Below are 24,289 nucleotides of genomic sequence, written 5' to 3'. Positions count from 1 at the left end.
ACATGCAAAAGCAATAATGCTGCTGAACGCTGGAGTATCAAACCTCTGTCCGCGAGCATCCAGTACACATTCGTGCGGAAAAAAAAAAAAGCTGCAACGGAGCTCTCAATGGTTGCTGGCTAATGGTTGCCAGGGCAACCATGGGAAATAAGGCGCGAGAAGGATTACTGCGTTTTCCCGAGAGAGAATACTGACGACATTTACCCAGAACCACTCCGCGACATGATCAACTCAGAATTCCAAGGGGCGGGGGAAACTGCGGGAACTATGGGATAGCTACAGAATAGCTACCCACAATGCAACGCTTCAGAAGTCGACGCTAGCCTCGGACCATGGACGCACAACGCCGAATTACTGTGCCTAGTGTGGCCGCATGAAATCGAATTTATAATATCAGTTTTATTAAACCGATTTTAGCTAATTCGATATTATCGCGTAGTGTAGACGTGGCCTAAGATTGTGATAAACTATATCCTTAACTTATCCTTTTTCCCTGGAATGGTACAAATATTAGAAGAAAGGCAATAAACAGTCCGGTAGCACAGAGGATACAACTTTGGACATAAATTAGCCAAAGTTCTTCCAGTGTCTTCATTTGTATAACAGCCCTTCTGAGAGCATATAAGCTTCATAAGTTTTAGTAGGAGAAGAAGCCCACAATCTATGATTGGAAGTTTTCTCCATACCCAGAGCCTTACAAAAGGTCAGGGTTTCCTGGAGGCGTTTTTTATTAGTTACCTTTCTGCAAAGCGCAACAGGCTCAGAGCAGTACTGTAAGTAGCTTCAACTTTCACAACAGACAGAGCACAACCTGGGATGATATGAAAGTGTCGGATGAGTGAAAATTAAATATTATCTCTTTTGCCTATTCTGAATAAAATGTTGCTTTGTTAAAAGTAACTGATCAATTTCCAATAGTTAATTTACACAATCTCATACATTTAAGTATTTTATACCTGTTTAAATGAAGAGGCTAGATTGTAGAGCTTCAAAATTAGAGACAAAAGATATAGAATTTTCTAGGAATATTTGCACTCATTAGGCATCCATATTAATGCACATAAACCTAATTCGTCTGAACAGGGAATGCTACTTACTTTTCCACAAAACATAAATTTGTTCTTATGTTTCTTTCCCTTTTAAATGTGAAGTTATAACGACCTTGCTGTCCAATTAACAAAAAATTAGTTAATGTAACATTTGCTTCTTTTACGTTACTCATGGGGGAATTCTGCAGCAAAAAATTAAAAATTCTGCACATTATATCAAATTCTGCATATTTTATTTGTCAAAGTAATGCAATCTAATCAACCTAGTGTCAATTATTTCAGTAATTTATTTAAACTACAATACAATGGATGGAGAATAGGAGTGGGGAGCTTTGGAGGAAATCTCTGAACACCCTTGCCTAACAGTAATGCAACTAGGTTTGACATTTTATTTCTAATTATTAGTCAACAATATATGCAGCCATATGCTCAGTGTTACATCACAGATAACTGAAGAGCAAGTGAGGGCTGGGGAATCAAACTCATAATTTAAATTGGCTACTGACCATCTCCAGAAAGGTCAGTAGCAAACAGTTCCTGGAGCACATTCTGACAGGAATTTTTTTTGGCCCAAAAATTTAGGCCAGTTCTAATCAGTAAAGCACCATAAGTATTTATAAGGCCATACTGTCCTTTACATCACTCTAGCAACGTAAAAGAGCCTTAAAACTTTTACACTTGTTTTACACTCCTGGGGGAATTCACAAAGAGAATGGGAACAATTCACTAAGCAGGCAGGCTGCTACATTCTGCTCTGTCCAAGGGGACAGTGCCTGTCCCGCATCGACCTCCTCAGAAACATACCAAAGCCCTGCCCCTCTACACCGAGCGTGCTACAATAGCGAGCGAGAGAGACGGAGCGTGTCTCTCTTTCACACAGTAGGAAGGAAAAAAAACTTTTTTTGAAAATTATAATAAAACCATAAAAACTGGCAGAGGCAAGTGTAGTAGGAAATTATTTCTTTACTTTTTAAAAACTGACTACATTTAAAGTTTAAGATTTCCTCTTAAAAACTAACCTATCTTTAAGAAGAAACTGACCCTTTAAAAGTTGGACAATTTCACTAGTTTAGAACATGAATTAATTAATATAATCATGAATTAATAATATAATTAACTAAAATTCTAATTGTACAAATAAATCGGGTACAGCTACAGTACTGGCAAGGAAATTGGTATAAAGAAATAAATCAAAAGATTACTTAAGCAAAAGCATTTAAATCTTGCATTGCCTAGATCCTAAAGAACCCAGTATAACAACTCACTCATAGCCAGAAATCTCAATTTGTGATAAAATAGTATGTTATATTGCCACCAATTGGTAACAATTCATTCAATCTCTTTCCAAGCCTGTAAAGTTATCTACTTTGTAGCCTAAATCTAACATTTAAACAGTGTTGCTATTTTATATTTAGGCTTGGCAGAATTAGATTTTCTTTTCAATTTTGACAATTAACTGTTTTTCTTTTTACGGTCTATGAAGTTATGGGGTGGTGCAGGGTTAGGGTAGCACAGACAGTGGTGCTGCAGGAGGTTCCCAGTACTGACAACAGGCTGCAGAGAGCTTCCCACGTGGTGAAGGGGTCCAAGGCACCCTGCCACAAGGTGTGGGGGAGGTTGCAGCCCTGGCCCAGCAGAACAGAAACTCTCAATTATGGCTGCAAGGAGGAGAACAAGCACCTGAGCATGGGGTAGGCCACCCTGATGCTGAACAGTTCCTGCTGAACAAGTGGAGTCATGACAGCAGAGATGCACAGCTGCAGGGCCAGTAACATCTGATACCTACAGGCGCAAGGTGCAAGGAAGGCTGCAGTACTGGTGAGGCAGGGCAGAGGCCTTTGGCCAGGACTGCCAGGAGGAGGATGAGCCAGCAGCCGCAGGGGAGGCCACCCTACTGCGGAATAGCTCCTGCCCAGGGTCAGAGCCATTCAGCAGCATGGTGAACTCCTCTTTGGCTAGGGTCTCATCCTCCTCCAGGTCATAACTGAGAGGGACCACAGCCTTCCTCACTCCTTGCCCATGCAGGAATCAGAGTCATCAGCCCTGTGACAGCACAGGAATCTCTCTGCAGCTCAGTGTCATGGCCCTGCTCACTAACTCCCAAGACAGCAGGGCTGCAGAGGACTTTCTGTGCTACCAATGGCCGATGACATCCAATCCCTGCAGGCACAAGTGCAGGTGAGGGCAGGGAGGCTGCACTCACGTCAACTGTTACCAACAGATTTTTTTCATCCCTTTCAGTATCTTAGCTGAAATTGATGTTTACCAACATCTATCAATTTAAACTGAATCCTGCCAAGCCTATTTTTATTTAAAATCAAGTCACACCTATCTGAATTATTTCCCTGTCTTACTTCTGAAACAGGAATGGAGCATGCCAAACATTCTGCAGCAGATCTTTCTGCTCTGAAATTTAATACTGTTGCAAGAATTCTTTCCAACATTTGTACACACATACATAAAGAGCTTACTAAAAGCCAGAACATTGGGCAATATGTAGCTTTGTTGTATCATTTTATGCAAAAGAAAATGTCATGGGTTAAGAAAACACGTATAATGTCAGCACCCAGAATGTGTTCAAGAAACAGCAATGACAACAGCACTTCTTTTGAGAGAAATGGAGGCAGATGGTGTTTGCATCAAAAGAATTCATTTTTCCAAAAGACCAAAAAAACCCATCTGAAAAGGCACGTCACTGAAAACAAAGACTTTTCCAGATTGTCAGATTATACTTTCCCAATAATACACTTGGCAATGAAAGAGAAATGCAGAATGAACAGAACTGTTGCTTAATAGAAGATTACTTATGAACTATTCCATGATGCATCAGCAAGTTCAATTGTATGAGTTATAATTTCTTAAGAATGCAGGCTATAGTTTTGCTAATTATTTTACCATTTATCCCTTTTACAAGCTCTCATTTTTAGAATGATCCAAACGCTATCCAGATATTAGTCTGGCATGGTAACACTTTTATTATTAAGGGGAGATAAATTTCACACTTAAAGCTGGAATTCAAGCTCTTTGTTTCGTAATGCAACACTGTGTATGTTCCCTGAGCTTAGAGCACAGAATCTGAGAGTACATTATGAATTTTCTGGAGATTTCTTAGCAAAATCTGTTACTTAGTTTGTGAATTAAAATTAATTAAAAATGGGCCTTTTAAGAATTTTCTCTCCATTGTGTGATCTGTCTCTGTAGCCCTTTTGCTAACAAATGGCTGGTTTGTTATTCACATTTTCCATATAATTAAGACTTATCAGTCAACTTTGAATGTATATTTGAGGAAGTTAAATTTACTTAATTACAGTCTATTAACTGTCTTTTCCTACCTTTCCCAATATAGTCACAATCTTCCCTTACTCAAAATGGCTACTATTTCCCATAACTTACAATAGAACTAGAAATATCCCTGCCCTCAGTAAATTTCTTCACTGTGTGAATTAAGCCAAATATTTAAAAAAAAAAAATACGGAAAAACAGGAATTCTACCATGTGCAGCCTTAACGATCCTCCTGGATCTTCCTCTTTGTGGATCGCCATTAAAGTAGGAATCAACAAACTCTTTAGGAGTGGGTTAACCAACTGTTTAATAAACATCAGAAAAGTGCTGGAAATCAGGACTCCTAGGTTTTTCTCCCAGTTCTAGGATGGAGTGTGTCTACTGGTTAAGAGTAGTGATTAGATGTAGTCAAGCACAAATATTTGTCAGATTCTTTCATAGAGGCAGTGGGGTGAGTAGATAAGACAGGTCTATGCTACATTACATATCAGGGTTCCATTTCCAGCTCTGCTAGAAAGGATCATGTACTACCTCTGTTACTCTTACTTGTAAAATGGGGTGACTGATACCTTAATACAGAACCTTATTTCTGTGGCTAACATGCAGTCAACCTACATTTCTTTACAGTGGACAACACTTCTACTCGCATCCTCCAGACTGGAACACGCAGTCTCCTCAAAGGACATCACTAATGGTATTTTAAATATCAGCCAGTAAATAGCCTTTAGTGTCATGGAAATTTACCAGCCCAGATAACAAAATCTTCTCACCTACTCTGACAATAACAATACTGAAAACCCTAATATTATTCTACTTTTCATCAAGTAAGCGAGCAAACTGAATGTGGCATGGACTGAGGAATGCTCCACAACAATGCTTGTTAGATTCTTCACAATAAAAGCGAAGGCACTACACAAGTACAACCATATCTAATAACCAGTGTATGATTCATCTAAGTTACAAGAAACATGGTTGAGTGGTGTCTATATAGAAGGGTTTTCCCCACACACATATAATAACCAAGTGCCAGTCAGGTTTCTGCATTCATATATAAAATCATAATTAGGAGGCATAGCATTGGCAAATTTTAGGAAACTTGGATAAGTAATCCCATAGATCCTCAGCAAGGACAGAGTGCACAGAGGTTATTATGTCTTAGGTAGCTAAATATTTACTGATTTTTTTAATTTCAGAACTATTGATAAAAATATCTGTTAAAATTTCAGTGCCTCTAGTTAGTCAGTGGGGCTAATCTCTCCTTTAGTAGGAATGCCATTTTACTCATCGTTCCTGGTATGGTCCCCAGGATTTCCCATAAGATTATATGATATGAGACTGAAACTCTTTTTCTTAATAGAAAGCACTGAATATGTTGTTGTGCCTTCTATTTTTAAAATAACCTCAAATATGTCTAAAGCCCAAAATCATTCTGGTATACTGAACTGCAACTTCACATCTAATTTGCTGTCCAATACAAATCAGGTGACTATATCATACAAGAAGTCATTTGTACATATTCTGTACTTCACTCTCACAGACATTATTAAAAGTACTTTCACAAAAATATGCAGGCAAACATTTCAACTTGCACCTCGGCCTGTGACTGATTAGATATGCTTTTAAAATACTCCAGAGGAGTTTGATATTTCTAGTAGTGTTTCCTTCCAACTGGAGTCTCAAACTATTTTTCTAAAAAATCGATTTTATACTTTGCTAACAGTGGCATCAATGATGCTGTATGTCAAAAGTTTCTACTGGGTTCTGCAAAAATATATAGAAGTAAATTTGCTACCTAAAGTATTACTAATGTCACTCTTACTGGTAACTGAAACAGAAAAAAACTCTAGGAGTATTCTGTTTAAAAATAAGAAAAAAAATTGTATTGTTTTTGCCTGATCTAAGTCATGCAACTCAGCAAAGAAGGAAACTGGATGTAGGTAAGAAATAGTAAGTGACAGGATCTTCACATCCATCCTGATTCTGACAAAACTCCAGGTAACACAGAGGGACGAGACTTCTGTTGTGATATGCTCTTAAAGGAGGTTTATATCAATCATAGAAATGTAAGGTTGAAAGAACATCAGGAGGTTGTCTAGTCCATCCTCCAACACTAAGATGGAACTAAGTATACCTAAACCATTCCTGTCGTGTTTGTCTAACCAGTTCTTAAAACCTCCAACAACAGGGGCTCCACAACCTCTTTTGGTAACCCATTCTAGGTCTTAACTATCTTTATAGTTAGCATGTTTTTCCTAATATCTAACCTGAATCTTTGTTAGCACAAACTAAGCAGATGACATCTTGTCCTACCCTCGATAGACATGGAGAACAATTAAGCGCTGTTCTCTTTCTGACAACCTTTTACATATTTGAAGACTTATGTCCCCCATAAGCCTTTTCTTCTAGACTAAACACGTCCAGTTCTTTCAACTTTTATCATAGGTCATGTTTTCTAAACCTCTTATTTTTGTTGCTCTCCTCTGGACTCTCTTCAGTTTGTTCATATCTTTTTAAAGTATGTGGGCTAAAACTTGACACAAAGTCATCCACAAATTTCATTAACATACTCTCCATTCCACTATCCAAGTCATTAATGAAAATATTGAATATTACTGGACCAAGGAGAGATCCCTGTGGGACCTCATTTTGATACCTCATCCCAGTTTTACAACCACCATTGGTAACTACTTTTTCAGTACAGTCTTTCAACCAGTTGTGCACTTAACTTACAGCAATTTCATGTGGACTGTATGTTCCTAGTTTGCTTATGATTATGTCATGTGAGACTGTGTCAAGTGAACAAGAGAAACCAAAAATCAGCTCTTAAGTAAAACCAGGGAAGTGGAGGTCAGAGGGGAGACACAAGCCAGAGGGAGAAGGGGTAGAAGAGCAAAGGAGAGGGTAGACGAGGGTAGGGAAACAAAGCAGTAATCCAAAGACCAGGACTGGTGATAACACTCAGAAGACGAAATCAGATTACCTCTAAAATCTTGATGGCAGCAATGGTCTCTTAATATATGTTTGTACCTCACCTAGCACAGTGAAGCCCCAACCCTGATTGGAGCCTTTGGGTATTACTGTAATACAAATAACAAATTGTAACAATAAGAGGACATTGCCAATGGGAAGATGTCAGAGGGAGGCAAGAGACAATACTTGGAGAGGGCAGCTGATGAGGAAACTGACAATAGCATCTAGCATAAGAAGAAGGGAGAAGTACCCAAAGGGATAACAAAAAAGAATTTCCCTCAGTTTGGTGAGCAGAATGAAGGAGAAGCCCTCCAATTCTCATGTATACATTTAGTGTAAATTTCAGCTTGAATTTTCAATCTAATACAGGTATGCACAATGGAGGACGAGAGGAATACTTCCTACTGAGTTCAAAAGTCAGAAGTCAATGCATTTTTTTTAACTCATGATTTCTTGATCTGTTTTAGATTTTTACACTTGCAAGGCTGGGAATACTCGCTCCTCTGACTTTTTCACCTCCCTCCACGATTAATAAATAGATTTTATCCCCTCCTGGTTTCTTCAATCTATGCTTTGTAATGTTATTTAATGCACATAATGCAAAGCAAAAAGTGAGGCAATAAGACAGACATAATTCTATAAATTGAAAAGATATGGAAACAAATTATTAAACAGTAAATTTGTAAGCACCTCGAGGTTAATACAGTATTACAGAAGAGTCAGCATAGATTCTTCAAGAACAAATCATGCCAACCAAACCTAATTTCCTTCTTTACAGGATTACTGGATGGGAGAGAAGCAGTCGACATAATATGCCTTGATTTTAATAAGGCTTTTTAGTCTCACATGACCTTCTCATAAGCAAACTACAGAAATGTGGTCTAGGCGCAATTACTATGAAGTGGGAGCATAACTGGCTAAAAAATCATAGCAAAAAATATAGTCTAAATGGCTTGCTGTGAAAATGAGAGTATCTAGTACGGTATCAGAAGGGTCTGTCCAGGGTCCAGTACTATTAAATATTTTCATTAATTACTTAGAAAATGGGAGGGAGAGTGTTCTTACAAAATTTGCAAATGACATAAAACTGGGAGGGTTTGCAATCAGTTTGGAGGACAAGATCAGAATTTAAAATTACCTGGACAATTTAGAGAACGGGTCTGAAAACAAGATGAAAGTCAATAAAGACAAGTGCAAAGTACTACTCTTATGAAGGAGAAAATCAAATAATGCACAAGTACAAAATGGGAAATAACTAGTTAGGAACTAGTACTGCAGAAAAGGATGTGGGGATTATAGTAATCACCCATATGAAATAACCCCTTCTTATAATGACTGTCATGGTTTATGCTGTAGCAGATTACAGTATCATTTGGAGATCAGGGCTAACATATGCCCATAATGATTATTTGATCCAAAGGCTTGCAAAAGCAATGTGGCTGTCAGTCTCTTAATTTTCAGAGAAGCCAAGATACCATCCAATACATACCATGGAAAAGGTGGGATTATAGACTCATAGACTCATAAGTCAGAAGGGACCAATATGATCATCTAGTCTGACCTCCTGCACAAAGCAGGCCACAGAACCCTACCCCATACCACACATACTAAGGTTATTTTCTAATAAGATGAGAAGATGGAAGAGTAACTCACCACTACTGTGACAGTCCTTTCTCCAGTCCTTGTGAAAAATGGTGTTGTGAATGGGTCCCAAATCTGGCTTTTTCAAAGACCTCTAAGAAGAGATGGCAATTCTCTAACTGGAAGGCTAATTCTGGAGGAAGGAGGAATCTTCTGGAGGAAGAGGGAAATAACCTAAAGTGAGAAAAGTGCAGCCTGTGAAGAAATATGGAGCTAATACCTCAGTCCTTCCAGTTTCTCCAACAAGAAGCAAGGAAGCCAGAAGAAAACTATGGGGTTGGAGGTGTGGGGTTGGAGAAATGGATAATAGCCCACTTTCTCCTCCACATCAAAAGGAAATACTTTGATACATCTGTACAATACAAGACTAGCTAAGGCTATAGCTACACTACGAGGCTTTTAGGGATACAGCTGTGCCGCTACAGCCGCGCCACTAAAAGGCGTAGCTGCTATTTGTTGACAGGAGAGAGCTCGCTTGCCAACAAAAAACTTCAACCCACACACACACCCACGAGCGGCAGCGGCTGTGTTCACAGCTGTTCACACCAGCACTTTTTGTCGGTAAAACTTTTGTCGTTCGGGAGGGGGTGTTTTTAACATTCGTGAAAGACAAAAGTTTTGTGGATGAAGTGCCAGTGAAGACAAAGACTAAGAATAATCCTGAATGGTCTTCTCTGCACCTAGAACAGCAAATGGCATACTGTATCAGAGTGCTCCCGTATCTTGTCTCTGACCCTGAACGGTACCAACTACTTCAGAGAAAGGTGCAAAAAAGCATGTAATGGATAATTATGGAATAACCTGCACAAAGAGGAAGTTTCTTTCACCTTTCTCCTTGTTTCTCCCCATCAACCTATGTTACAAACAATTCTTATTTTTTCTTCCACAACATAGAGAACAAATCTGATCCTCTCTGTTCTAAGAGCTGAAACCTTCCTCCACGCCCTGATTAGCCCCCATTTTGATTGTTGCCACCTTTCCTCTGCCCTACGCAGCACTCACACCTCCTCTCCATACAAAACATAGCAAGGGAAGGCACATTCTTGGTCTGACATGACCATATCACACATGTCCTTGGAATCCTTGCACTAGCTCCGCACTAATCACCACATCCATTTTTTTAAAGGTTGTGCTCCCTTTAAGGGCCCCACAATTAACACATCCAAGTCTCGGACCTCACCTCCTCTAGCATCCTCCTCTCACCCTCCCGCCCCTGTTCCGCTAATTATCCCTGCCGAGGTGCAAGTATGATCCTTTATCCTACATGCTTCCACAGGGGTAAAACTCGCTGTACTGCTGGGCAGGAGGGCGAGGTAACTAACAGGCGATCCCCTCGTTGTGGACTTTAGCGATCTCTCGGGACTCTTCCCAAGATGCACATTGGGGTCCCTGGTCCAAGTGTCCCGAGGCCGCCTCTCCTGTACGGCGCGGTGCTGGGGCCCTGCCGGCCCGGCTACACGTGCGGCGGCTGAGGAGTTCGCTCACCCTCGGGGCCGCTCCCCCGGTCCGGGCGCTGGTACGGACGAGTCCCGCCGCCCCCGCCACGCACACTCCCCAGCCCGGCCAGACCAGCCACCCCTCGGGGCCCCGGGCCCGGGCTCACCGTTGGGTCAGAGCCGCTGCACGTGACGCGACCCCCACCTCTTCCGAAGCTCGCGCCACGAGCCGGGACCATTCGGCAATCGGCTCCAGCTAGAGCACACACGCGCCCCCCTCCTCTCCGGCGCGTATTACTTACGTCATCCAAACGCGACAATACAATCCCGGCTTCCTCCTCCTGTGTCGTGAGGTGCGCGTGTCTCCGGGGCTCGCCGGGCGCCGCCATGCCGAAAGTCAAGGCGGAGAAGCGGTGCAGGCAGCAGCGCCGTGGGGGCCAGGACCAGGGCCCGGGCTCGGGCCCAGGTGAGTGCGCGGGCTCAGCGGGAGAGGTCACTCCCTAGACCCGTTCGGGTGCAGAGGGACTGGCCTAGGGCTGGCGTGTGCCGCTGCTCTCCGCCCCACAGGCGGCGCTGGGTGCCGCTTGGGGAAAGGGGAGCCCCGACGGGTGGGCGCAAAGGAGCCGGTGTGGGGCCGTCACTCGCTCCCTGTGACGCTCTCAGCAGCTTCGCCGCCATCGGAGTCGCCGGTAAGGAGGGTCCCGGCGGCCCTCAGGAGCTCTGGTCTCTTGGAGGCGCTGCCGTATCCTTCCCGTCTCGGCTGCGGCCCGCGGGATGGAGCTGTGCGCGGGGAGGCAAAGCCCAGCAGGAGCCTCGAGCGGTCTGGCGACTGCAGTCTGCCCTCTTCGGTGTCCCTAGTGAAAGCTGATGAAGCCGCGGGCTTTACTACGGAGCCCTGGCCGGGCTAGTGCAGGCTCTGCTTGTTTTAAGATCGCCTTAGAACATGCTTCTTTCGCAAACCCTTTGGATGATGGCTTCCACTCCAAGCCCTGAGCTTCGATACGGGTATTGCATGTATTAGGGCTGCGATGTTTGCATTTAATTTACACCAGGTTTCCTAGTTCATGAGAGCTCCTGGCTTGTGCTTGTATACTGGCGAGCATGCTGTTGTCACTCCCGTTTTATTACTAATATGCAGCTGTGTAAAAAGACAAGATCTCTATCCTAAAAGAGCTCTATCTAAATGCAATAGTGAAAAAAGTAGTTGTGGTTTTAGGATCCAAGCAGTAGTGTTGATGTGTAATGTACTGCTTTAACTTGAGTAGAGTGTCACCAATAATTTTCTTATTGTTTTACGTTTGTTGTTCCCAGTATCATTAATAATGATATTTCCAGCTGTGGGCTCCCCTGCTTCTGGAATGTCACTATTCCTAAGTGCCAGCCTTTACAATCACAAGGGCTTTGTATACTCCAAGGGGATCGGTGTACTACACACAGGTCAATGGAAAGAGAGATGTAATGGTTGTTATAGTTAATGTCTTAGAATACGATACCTGGAATTCCCCACTGTCAGGAGGTAGAATACTGGGCTTGATGGACTGTGGGTTGGACCCAGTATGGCCCTTCTTGTGTTTACACTACAGAGGCACAATTGCGGCATTGCAGCTGTAGCACGCCTATACAGTGGGAAGAGGTTTTTCAGTCAGTGTGGGTAATCCACCTCTTTGAGAGGCAGCAACTTTCTGTCATCCTAGCTGCATCTGTAGTGGGGGTTAGATCAACCTCACTGTGTCACACAGGGCATGAGCTATTTCAGAGCCCTGAGCCATGTAGCTAGGTGGACCTAAGTTTTAGGTGTAGACCAGGTGTTAGGCTGGTAAAGTGGTCTAGTTCCAGTAAAAGAATGTGACTCACTGCTTTAGAAGTATAAAAACTAGTTTGCTGTACCAAAAGAACTGTGATATTTTTAATGATAGTGATATAACTGGCTTGGTTATACCTTATTTTAGGTATCATGTTCAATACTGGAATTGGCCAGCACATCCTGAAAAATCCCCTCATTGTTAACAACATTATAGAGAAGGTTGGTAATAACTGGACCTAACTAATTAAAATAGCTGTCATAAGAGTTTCATTCAAATGTTCTGTCTCAAAATCTTTTAAGGCAAATGCTTGTAAACAATTTATAGCACTACTTAAAGTTGGATACTGTGTAAGTCTGAGGTGCTTAATCCCTTTCTGGCCTCTTGAAAGGTATGAGAAATGTTAATTCAAGATGTACAGTTGGTGAAAGATTTTCTAAGTGCTTTCTCTTTTCCTTCAGAATGGCCCTGGGTAAAATCTAGGTGAAGTCAGTGGCAAAGCTCCCATTGTCTTAAGTGGAGCCAGTTACACGGAGGGTTTTGTGTGTGCACATAGATATGATAACCTAATGGCTACATTTTCAAAAGGTTGCATGCAATTAAAAGTGAAACTGTATTATTTTCCTCATTTGATCTCATTTGTTCTTAGGCTGCCTTACGGCCCACGGATGTTGTTCTTGAAGTAGGACCTGGAACTGGTAACCTGACAGTAAAAATGCTAGAGAAAGTAAAAAAGGTAAGAATGAGTTGGGAAAAATTCATCTTGATTTTTCACTGAACAAACTGCTACTTAGTAGATGAACAAATGAAAAAGTGTCCAACTGCTCTATTCAGACGGAGGGGGAAATAATGTATCTATTCCTTTCTGGGTGTTCATGTCCTTCTCTCTGTACAACTCCACTGATAGAGTAAGAATGGTGCTTTTAAAGTGAAGCTAAGAATATTTGACAATCAGATGCTCAGTATAATTTTAATCTATCTACTGCATTAACATTTGTGTTGGATCTTTACCAACAGGTAAAGATTGTGCTTTACATGTGTAGTTCTCCTCAGTGGCCTTGTTATCCTTCTGAAATATTAATATAGTCTGATACTTTTGTGATAGAAAATGTGCATATCCTAATGTAAGCTTTTTAAAAATGTCTGTAACAAAAGCTATTCTTACTCTGAGATAAGAGCAAGAAGTCTATTCATAGTTCTGATTTGGTTACAGTTGCAAATGTAACTTTCTGTTTTCAGGTAATTGCCTGTGAACTTGACCCACGACTTGTGGGTGAACTTCAGAAGAGAGTCCAGGGCACGTAAGTACTAACACTGGAAATAGCTCCACTGCATTTTAGGGGCGTGACCTCTTTAGAAATGTGTGTTTCTAAGGTGATAAGTATGTGTTTTTTCCATCCCTAGATGCCTAGCAAACAAACTAGAAATAAAGGTTGGAGATGTGTTGAAAACTGACTTACCGTTCTTTGATACATGTGTAGCTAACTTGCCTTATCAGGTAGGGGCAAAGCAATTGCAGCAGAATAACAGTTTACATGAATTTTTGATGGTACTTGCTTAGAGAGGAAATACTAACAGTGTTACTCTTTCCCTAGATTTCTTCACCTTTTGTTTTCAAGCTGTTGCTGCATAGACCCTTTTTCAGGTATATAGACAAGACTCTCTGGATTATCTAATGCAAAATAAAGGCTAATTTTACAAAACATCTGATTTGAGATTATTGTTAAAGATATCAGCCCTGCAAACTACTAGTCAAGAACTCTCCTCAGCATAGTACTCCCCATGGCCATTGCCAGTGCCAAAGTGTTAAACACCTAGAAAGAATTTGAGACTTGGCATAACCAAGTGCAGCTCCCACTAAAGTAAATAGGAGTTTGCTCCTGCTTATTATATAAAGGACAACCCCAGGCCTAAGCAGAGTGTCTAAAAAGTTATGGAGAAGTAGAGCAGATTTGGACTGAAGGGTGGTCGGCTGTCTCCAGGGAGATCAAAGCAACTGTATGTTTAATATATGGTTGCGTAGCTTGCTTAAGTGATCTTGCTGATAGTTTAACTTGAACTGGAGTACTGCTGATGCCATTGACTGGAAACGAAGGACTAGTGGAGCTATCTACTTTTACTATTTCTTTTTCTAAAATTAGATCAGTTTTGAAATGCAAATAGCTTACTTTTATTCTAATTTGGCAGTTCTGCAGATTCAGGCTCGTTGCTGCAGTACTAATTAGTGACATTAAGTACCAGTATGCTTATTAGCGGTCAGCAAACTTGTCATGAACAATGCAAGGTTGGTGATCAGCACTTTTTTAACTTAGTGAAATACCAAAAAACAATTAAAATCAGTGGAAGCTGTTAACTTACTATTTTAGCAATTTTACTCGGGAAAGTTCATTTGAAAGGAAACCTCTAGCTTTCAGAGGTCCAGAATGAGAGGTATTAGCAGGTGGAATTATTTCACATAGATCATACATGTAAGACTGAGACTAAATTCTCTTACTTTCCTTCTAACCGCTAGGTACAAATAGCCAGGTTCAGACCAAGGGTAAGCAGGTGCTATAGTGGGTTTGCTATAGTTGTGCCTGAATTACATCAGGGCCGAGGTTGTCTAATATGAGTGTATAACACATCTCTGTTTACCTTTAAAATAAAAAGCCAATAATCTACAAGTAATAGAGCATCTGTGAATAAACTATTTGTGATATAGCACTCACATTTTCATTTCTTTCCGTCTCAGGTGTGCAATACTTATGTTTCAGAGAGAATTTGCTCTTCGTTTGGTTGCTAAACCAGGGAATAAACTATACTGCAGACTCTCAATTAACACTCAGTTATTAGCCCGTGTGGATCATCTAATGAAAGTAAGTGAAACTACATCTATAACTAATGTAGGAATGTATGTCAGAGTGAGGAGGCTTTCTCAAGAATGTGAATATTTGCTTCCTGCTGTTTGAGAGAGTTACCTAATTTTTAATGATTAACAGGTTGGAAGGAATAATTTCAGGCCTCCACCCAAAGTTGAATCCAGTGTTGTCAGAATAGAGCCAAAGAACCCTCCACCACCTATTAATTTTCAGGTAAGATTCAAATACTGCAGACCATATCCAATAAAATAACTGAATAATAGTACTGTTTGATGTTTCATTCTGTGTGCTCTTTCAAATGGTGTAAAAGCAACACAATACAGCTTACGTAACCTACATTAGCAGTGTTAAAGGGTTTTTTAAAAACAGTTTATATAGGCCTAACTCCATCATATCAGTAGACTAGACCAGTGGTTTTCAACCTTTTTTCCATTTGTAGACTCCTAAAAAAATTTCAGATGGAAGTATGGACCCCTTTGAAAATCTTAGACGTAATCTGCAGACCCTCAGGGGCCTGCAGATCACAGGTTGGAAATCGTTGCACTAGACAATCATTGACTCTCCATTGTACCTCTCCCCTTCTTGATCAGACTCTCATCTGAGTATCTTTCCAACATTATCTGGATGCCCCAGCAGCAGTTCAAACTCAGCTTTCCTCAAAACTCCTGTTCCTTCCCTGGAAGTGACACAGGCCAGAATCGCTGTGGTTAGGTTTGTCTCAGACTGAAAGGTAAAAGCTCCTGCCAGCAGCTGGTGGTGATAATACCTAGCTCTTTTGTAGCACTTCCATCTATAGACCTCAAAGTGTTTAAAAGACATCTATGGCTGTTGGCAGTATTTAGTTGATCAGGAGCAAAGAAGAGTCCTTTAGGACTCAGAAACTATGCACTCTTGCTGAAGATCGACACTCCAGGGCAGTACTACTCTAGACAGTTATTAAGGTGTTTCCCTTTTTTACATATCATCATCCCAGGTTCAGCCAGATGTTCTTCATCCATATGACTTCTAGCTATCTAGATATCTGGGTGATTGTCCAGTTGGCAGTTCAGTAATGCCTGCCTACCTTTGCCAGTGAAGTACTTAGCTTGTCAATTTGTACTGTATTGTACAGGACTGAGCCATGTTGTGCTATTACTAAGATTTACCTCTTTGTCATTGTGCTATCATGAAATTAATAGTAGATAGTCTGGCCTGGTTATTAGCAGCAGTGTATTGCTTCAGGCAAATGTGCATTTTGTGTTTTCAGGAATGGGATGGTCTAGTAAGGATAGCCTTTGTCAGGAAAAACAAGACACTCTCTGCAGCATTTAAGTAAGTTACTTGTATTAGAGGGTTTTTTCAAAGTTTAAGAGTTTATCTAATTGCTTGTTTTGCCTACAAAAATGCCTGGCAATCCTCCAATCTAGTTCTGTAGCAAGCCTTGCTTCAACAACCATATTAGTAAGACCATTCAGGCATCCCCACAGTGCAAGGCTAGACAGTTTACACCAGGGGTCGGCAACCTTTCAGAAGTGCTGTGCCGAGTCTTCATTTATTCACTCTAATTTAAGGTTTCGTGTGCCAGTAACACATTTTAATGTTTTTTGAAGGTCTCTTTCTATAAGTCTATAATATATAACTAAACTATTGTTGTGTGTAAAGTAAATAAGGTTTTTTAAATGTTTTAGAAGCTTCATTTAAAATTAAATGTAAAATGCAGAGCCTCCCAGACTGGTGGCCAGGACCCGGGCAGTGTGAGTGCTACTGAAAATCAGCTTGTGTGCCGCCATAGGTTGCCTACCCCTGGTTTACACTGTGATCATGGAAATCTTATACAGTGAAACCTTTACATGCCAAATAGGCAGCTGCCTTAAGAGATCACCCAATGTGTTCAGTACAGGTGCTTCATCTTTATTATAAAAACCTTTGAACAGCCACTTAAGTCACAACTTGCTTTTTAAAAATACAGGTTTCACTGCAGATATAGTTAGACTTCTATATCAATGGTTGACTCACTGTATTGACTCACTTTCAGATCAAGTGCGGTACAGCAGCTGCTGGATCAGAATTATCGAATTCACTGTTCTATACATAATATTGTAAGTAGAATGGTTTTCCTTTTTAATGTGTTACGTGTAACATACAAGGTAAGTGAAGTATGAGATGTAAAATTCAAAAAAAAGCAAGATGGTACAAAAAACTTTCATGCAGAAGTTAAAACCTATCAGAACAAATATTACCTAAGAGTACATTTAGAATAACAGAATATCTAAAATAAACAGAATTTTAAGATCTTCTAAATTATAATGAAGGTTTACATGAGAATTTAGAAACAAAGGATATATTGAGATTCCCACTGATGTCTCCAGGGGTGTAATTTACTCTCCTCCCCACCTTAAGGGCTGCTCAGAATTTGGCATAGTATAAAACCATTGACACGGCATCTATTTGAAAATATTTCTAGTGACTCATCTGCAGTGAGTTCGAAGTTATTTACAGAAATCTAGAAACCAGGCATACATTGATCCATTTTTTAAAAAATTATTTAGCTCTTTTAATTCTATTCTATTCCTGATCCTTAGAAGAGAATGGTGAGTCGGGCTAACTTCAGCTACAGCAATCTGTCATGTATAGAATTGTGCTTAACATCTAAAGTGCTTTTTTATTCAAAATATACAATAGTTCCACTGGCTAATGTGGCATTCACTATGCTGTCCAGTTTTTTAGTCTTTCTAACTTGCATGGTGCTGCATCAAAACTTCTACTTTGCTCTGGGGATATACATTATTCAAAAATAAATTTCTCTTAATACTTTATAATCTTCTCATTGTGCATATAGAGCCAACCATTGATATAAAATCAACAGCTTTTTTATTAGGTAGCTGTAGAACCTAAGTAGTCTAGAAAAATAACTACATTATCTAAAACATTTATCCACTCGTTTTTATCCTGATTTTCTTCTTCCTGAGGGCAAGAAGAAGAGGTGTATAATTTCAGGGGGCTTGTATCTGACAATTAGTTGACCTAACCTAGGATTCAGGGTTTGTCTAGTTGGCTAGATGGTTATATCAGGATCAATATAATATCCATAATTTTAAATGTCTTCAATGTAATTGCTTAATATTTCAGTAGTTTAATATTGTTTTAAGGGAGGGTATGAAGTTAAGCTGGACCACACAGTATTTTGTGTGTTTTGAATTCTGCAAACATTTAAACTCATTCTTTTGTATTTGAACCTCTTCGCTCCACGTTTTTAGTCTCTGTTGCACTAAACAGTGCAAGATTCTGTATTTTAAAGAACCAGATAAAGAAGGTGCTTGTTTAAAATTACTCTGGACCTCAGTTGTTTGGGGCAGGGATAGTTGTTTTTAAGCTAATATTTAGCTTTTTTTTTTTTTTGGTACAGCTAAATGAGGGTAAATCAAGCTGAATTTCCAGGTTTTATTGTCACTGGTGGCTAATATACTTTGTCTATAATAGTTTTAAATGTATAATAGCATAACCACCTTGGGGTTTGAGATATCAACACAAACATACAGGAGCCAGCATCTTTTGCTAAATTCAGTGTGGATGTGCTCAACTTTAAAATGGGTTGAGATGAGTTTCCAGCAGGTTTAAGTGGTAATAAAACTAGAACTAGCATAGTGTTTGATGGGTGGGGTTTTCCCTTTTGGATGCTTAAAATCAGGTCCAGGCTACCTAATCAACACCTGCGTGCTTGGCACAGAAAAGTTATATCTGCACTTAAAGTAGCACATAGAGTACAGACAGTGCACACCTGGCCAGCACAGGTATAAATAGCAGTGTAGCTGGTGAGGCACGACTTAGGCGACTAGAGTGCCCTACTCGCGCGTTCTAGATGCCCAAGCAGTGCCTCCGACATCTACACTGTTATTTTTAGTGTTGTAGTGTCTCACTGCCAGCGCCTTTCCTCACCACAGTGAAAGGTTCCACACCAGAACCACACTGCCAGCACCTTTCCTCACCACAGTGAAAGGCCCTAGGAGTTCCCTGCTGCCTCTCACTGCTGAACCCTTTTTCTCCTACACGTAGCTACACCCTGTAGTGATAAGTATGGATGCAGCTTGCCTTTTGCTGTTGCTTGTAGCTGCATGTTTAGTGCGTGTACTCTGCACGCTAAGTGTAGACATAGCCAAAGATGCAAGCAAAAAAAATATAAATATAGATTTATATTCTAGTAGCACCAGAACCTCTGATCTAGGTACTGAATGAATGTAGAGGTAAGCATGGTTCCTGCTTCTTTCTCAGGTATATACATACCTCCCAACATTCAAAGTAGCTAAAGTAGGGTGGATACTGCCTCCGGGGACTGAGAGGACAGGTTGAGGGGATGGGGCGGATCCTGTCCCCTGCGCGAGGCAGGAGGGGAATTGCAGGGTGAATGCAAAGCAGGTTGCTCTGCAGTGGCAGCTCCTGTTCTGCAGGGCTGGCTGGCCTGTACTGTGACTTGGACCTTGGCACATGGGTTGCAACACTGCTCAGGTTTAGCCCACCTGGGCCAAATCTGAGTGAGTGGTGTTGCAATCCTGTGCACCAAGTTGCAAGGCCACTCACTCGAATTTGCCACCCCCACCACTGCTGAGGGCCAGGCCAAACCTAAGCAATGTTGCAAACATGAACAGCAGGGACCAGGTCACAATGCCTGGAGCAGGGAGCCTAGTCCAGCCAGTCACATGGGGCAGATGCTGCTTCAGCTGGGGGTTTGTGTATCAAAGTGGGACAGTCCTGCAAAACGCAGGCTTGTTGGACAGTCTGTGTATATCTTGACTAGAAAACAGCAACCTGAATTTTTATTCTTAAAGCATTTTTCACCTGGAATGGTCAGTCACTTTGATGTATAGCAAAGCTTGGCCGTGGTGCATGGATACCTGAAGACTTGTGGAATGAACAAACTTTTAAAAATCATTTACTTTGAAGAAATAACTTATCTGTATTGCAACTTACATTGACAGGAAATACCAGAAAACTTCAAAATTGCAGAGAAAATACAGATGGTTCTAAAAAATACAGGTTTCTCAGAAAAACGGGCTCGCTCAATGGATATAGATGACTTCATTAGGTAAACTCATGCTCTCTGAATTCCCTTCGTACTTGAAACACTTACTGTGCTCTCTAAGAATGCAGGCACATCTCTCATATAAAACTAACAGATTTGCATTGGGTTGGATTTGGGAAAAAGTAGTGATATCTCGAACATCATCTCTTTTGATATGAGATGTCGAACTATTGACATGTTAGATCCAGTGAGGACATTACTGTAAATATAGGGGAAACTACCTCTTAGTACACTCTTTAATGCTAGTAGTCTAGGATGATATTAGGTCCAATAATGAATATATATGAAAACAATGGCAATTCTGAACCCAAGACTGAGTCTGTTGTAAAGTTCTAAACTAGTAGGAATTGAAATTTATGCTGTATTTAGTTGAAAACTTACCCTGGACCAGGGCTTCTCAATCTTTTTCTTCGAGTGCCACCCTCAACATGCTGTAAAAACACTGGGGCCTACCAGGGAAATGGGAGGGAAGGGAACTCAGGGCTCCAGGCCGGGGGGGACTCTTAGGCATAGTTTTACCTCTAAGGGGAGCGGGCTGGGGGGAGCAAGAGCTGGTGGGGCTCAAGCCAGCTCTGCATAGCGGGGTTCAGAGAGCGAGTGCACCCAGCCTGAATGGGCTGTGGGGGGAGACGCAACCAAAAACTATAATTCAAAGGGGGGGGGGGGGGACTTAATTCAAAAAGTCTGAAAACCGCTCAGGGTGCAGGGAGGCAGTAGCTATGGGCTGTGTGCAGGCAGGGGAGTAGCTCAGGGTGCAAGCAGGGGTTGTGTATGGATTGGGGGAGCTCCTAGTGCAGCTTCAGCTCCTCCCTTGGGGGGCGGGGAGGAGTTTGTTGGCTTCAGCCTCATGCCACTCCCAGCTGGAAGGGGTTGCTATTGGCTTCAGCCCTGCGCTCCTGGCTTGTGAGGGGTGTCACAAGCTGTAGCACTTGGGGCTCTAGACCCCCTGCAAGGGCTCACAGACCCTTAGGCCACAGATCGCTGGTTGAAAACTGTTGCCCTAGACTCCAGTTATCTCAGTTTTTGGTGAGAGGCATTATTTATAAATCCTTAAACTCATTACACATGATAATGCCACACACAGGCTGAGGGCAACAGCAACACATATTTAATCAAATTTGTGTTGAAAAGGAGCTTGACTGTTGGATTACATAAGGCTGAGAGAAGGAGTTTATCACCACAGATGAAGATCCTGATCCCTTGGTATGAAGAAACAGTATATGGCTTAAACTGCTGTTTACAGCATTCTGGAGTACCTAAATCTAATTCCATAAATTGCATTAGAAGAGTAGGACAAGTTAGCTCTAATTTTCATCTTTCCTGAAGTCTTATACATCTCTCCCTTAGCCTCCCTTTGAGTTTCTAGACACATTACAGAATTCTGAAACTGCAGCTGTTGTATTAATGACTGTGTTCTCTTGTTGCGTGTCATAAAATTAAGCAGTAGAAATCCCCTTTTACGGTGTAGCTTCAGAATATTTGAGGCACAGTGTTTACTCAGATGTAAGTCTGTTAAAGAAATGGCCTAGAGCACTTAAGTAGAAAGATGTACTCACTTGTTTTCCTTTCTATACTGTTATCTATTCATTGTTTAGGAAACATAGCCAGCTCATCAGGCACTGACTCAGGTGGAGAGGAGCTACACCCAAAAGGGTAGTTTCTGCTATAACTAATCCCAACTTCTTGGCATAAGTGACTCAACATGTCTTGCTGCTGTGACCATCTAAATCAAGTGCTGTTCTTTGGATAGTGAAGGTTAAATTGACTGGTAGACAGGGTTGCTCTCAAATTACAGCTGTCCTGAACTTCCAAAGCTGAGTGCTCACTACTAGTCCTTACCCCAAACCTACTAACAGCTCCTTGCTGTAAGGACTGGAACAGAAAGCAGTATTTTAAGACTTCTCTCTTCTTACCCACTCCCTTCATCAAGGTAGTATTTGAAGTAAGTGTTACTGTGTGAAGTACAAATTGATAAACATTGACCATTTTAATTTTTCAGAGTGCTGCATGGCTTCAATTCAGAAGGCATCCACTTTTCATAAATGGCTGAACAGGGAACATTTTACATTCTCTGGGGAGAACTGAAATGTGACATCAACAAAGGTCGTAGGAGGAAGAACTCATATTGTGAGAAATCACCAGCAGATAAAGTACATACGACTATTTTGCAATAACTCCTCAGCAGTACATATTTGAGGACAATAGCTGTAAAAGTGCTGTGTAGCATTTTAAAATTGTAACTGTCCAGACTAAAGCTATGTGCCTTTTTTCACCATTAGAGCACCTTTTAAGGTACCCCATGATATGAAGTGGCTCCGAAAGCCCCAAATTAAACCCTTCCCTCCCTGACTTTGCATCTTCTCCTGCCATTACAACATTCAGAATGGAACTCAAACCTCTGTTTCTTTGGCCACCACAGAACTATTTGTAGACTGGTGGCATAATGCCAATTCATGGGAGTTTAGAATAAATTAACTTTTAAAAAAAAAGATGAAGTGTGTCTCTTTAACCTTTCCTTTCTGGTAGCTACCACAGGCCCTGGACTGTCGGAGAAACTGCAGCTAGAATGAGCAGATCACCACTGGATAAGTTCTAGATCGGGGTAGGCAACCTGCGGTATGCAAGCTGATTCAGTGGCACTTAAAGCTTCTTAAACATTTTAAAAGCCTTATTTACTTTACTTACAACAATCATTCAGTTATATATATTAGACTTATGGAAAGAGACCTTCTAAAAATGTTAATATATTACTGGCATACGAAACCATAAATTAGAGTGAATAAACAAAGACTCAACATACCACTTCTGAAAGGTTACTGACCCCTGCTCTAGATGTAGAGGCAGGGGCAGTTAACACTCCTGGGCACATTGTCTGTGCAACCTGATAGCAAGAGAATGGTAGGCTTCAAAAAGACAGAACAGTTTTTTTGCCTGGTACAGTCCTCTTAAATATCTAAACTTGTTTTCAGCTGCAGTTACATCTGTTACTGCTAGACCCTGAACTGCATTCAGAGGCAGCTAAGAATATACTACCATTTTCACATAATCTTCAGTAACAATGCAGTTTGACTGACATTATATGGTGCCTTTAAACTTTCTTAAACTGTACACTTAAGTACGCTATCTGTTATAGACCTCAAAGTGCTTTAGAGGGCTGGGTAAGCAGTATTCTCTTATTTCACAGATTGTAACTGAGGAGCACAGGTTAAATGTCAGTGACAGACCTGGAAACAGATCACCACACTGTCCATACCGCTTTCTTATACAAATAACCCTGGGATGTGCAGTAACGGCACTGGCTTTTCACTAAAAGCTGCATACATTAAATACTATAACCTGTGTATATCTAGTCTCAATAGAGATCCATATACTTAAATATTTCTCAGTTTTAGGCAATTGTACAGTACTGAAGAGTGCTATATATCAGATATTACCAGGTTACTATTCCAGGCAAGCAGGAGAGGCTGTTTCTTGTATAACTTTCCCCCTTATATCTCCCTTTAAATTTTTAACATTGAATATAGGCAGTAAACTTCTGTTATGCTAGCTGCATTATTTCATTTTTGTTAAATATGAAAATACCTTTTGTAAGTTTCATTAACATTTCCTAGTTCTAAAACTGAATCTTTGCTCATAGTTTGAATTATAGATTATGGGCTACAGGGTCACACCATTAAGTAGCAGCTAAAGCCAGAGTAAATGCTCTTGTGCTAATTGCCCATGCTTAGAGGAGTGGTAGGCAAAGCTAGATCAGCCTAGGAATACAAATTCTATTACACCCTTTTCCCCCTGCCAATGAGTTGGTCAGGGCTGCCCAGAGGATTAAGGGGGTGTGGGGCAAAGCAATTTCAGGGGCCTCTTCCATTAAAAAAAAAAAGTTGCAATACTATAGAATATTGTATTCTCATGGGGGCCCCTGCAGGGCCTGGGGCAAATTGCCCACTCCCCCCCACACACACACCCCCCGGCCAGCCCTGAAATTGGTTGATGGTCTTAAGTGCAAAATCTGTAAATGCAACAGCTGGTGGTGGAGGTCTTCAGGCCTGGAACAGTGTTGATACACAGCATCTTACAAGGAACAAGCATGTCTCACTCTATCAAGGTTCTATAAGTAAGTATTGCTTCAGAGTCTGGACAAGAGAGCCTCTATTCACCTTAGGCTAGCATGACAGCCCTCTTCTCCCAGAATGCAGA

General features: G+C 41.1%; 2 protein-coding genes across 9 annotated transcripts in view; one reads left to right on the top strand and one right to left on the bottom strand.

The window, feature by feature from the left end:
* The window catches only part of IPO11 (importin 11), a 242,114-nt gene extending 231,430 nt beyond the window's left edge, over positions 1-10,684 (bottom strand). For 3 of the 5 annotated variants that reach the window (XM_032801163.2, XM_075066973.1, XM_032801168.2), the window contains exons 1-2: positions 10,547-10,665; positions 8,956-9,096 (exon numbers count right to left, since the gene is read on the bottom strand). The gene's annotated coding sequence lies outside the window, so the exon portion shown is untranslated. Of the gene's footprint in view, positions 1-8,955; positions 9,118-10,546 lie in introns of all 5 variants that reach the window. The other 2 variants (XR_012656088.1, XM_032801164.2) reach the window with 2 other exon arrangements.
* Positions 10,685-10,693: 9 nt separating this feature from the next.
* Positions 10,694-22,584, top strand: DIMT1 (DIM1 rRNA methyltransferase and ribosome maturation factor). Of its 4 annotated transcripts, XM_032801178.2 has the most exons (12): positions 10,694-10,845; positions 12,329-12,402; positions 12,831-12,917; positions 13,421-13,482; positions 13,586-13,679; positions 13,777-13,826; positions 14,913-15,036; positions 15,160-15,252; positions 16,286-16,350; positions 17,054-17,117; positions 19,992-20,098; positions 22,095-22,584. In XM_032801178.2, the coding sequence occupies exons 1-12, from the start codon at positions 10,767-10,769 to the stop codon at positions 22,135-22,137; spliced, it is 942 nt and encodes a 313-aa protein (XP_032657069.1). In that variant the 5' UTR covers positions 10,694-10,766; the 3' UTR covers positions 22,138-22,584. The 4 variants fall into 4 exon arrangements, 3 of the variants coding, with proteins under 3 accessions (XP_032657069.1, XP_032657070.1, XP_074923075.1); XR_004376600.2 differs by lacking the exon at positions 17,054-17,117 and having other exon boundaries at positions 10,696-10,845; positions 22,095-22,181; XM_032801179.2 differs by lacking the exons at positions 16,286-16,350; positions 17,054-17,117 and having other exon boundaries at positions 10,695-10,845; positions 22,095-22,236.
* The last annotated feature ends 1,705 nt before the right edge of the window (positions 22,585-24,289 follow it).

This window comes from Chelonoidis abingdonii, chromosome 6 (assembly GCF_003597395.2).
Source record: "Chelonoidis abingdonii isolate Lonesome George chromosome 6, CheloAbing_2.0, whole genome shotgun sequence".
Taxonomy (NCBI): Eukaryota; Metazoa; Chordata; order Testudines; family Testudinidae; genus Chelonoidis; species Chelonoidis abingdonii.
Note: the sequence above shows the minus strand (reverse complement) of the source record. Positions and strands in the feature narration are given on the sequence as shown.

Bases quoted from the DNA above. Each gene is read 5' to 3' on its own strand.
- DIMT1 (XM_032801178.2), top strand. From the start codon at position 10,767: ATGCCGAAAGTCAAGGCGGAGAAGCGGTGCAGGCAGCAGCGCCGTGGG. The intron at 12,403-12,830 runs GTTGGTAATAAC...ATTTGTTCTTAG, and splicing joins TTAACAACATTATAGAGAAG to GCTGCCTTACGGCCCACGGA. The intron at 17,118-19,991 runs GTAAGTAGAATG...TTACATTGACAG, and splicing joins ACTGTTCTATACATAATATT to GAAATACCAGAAAACTTCAA.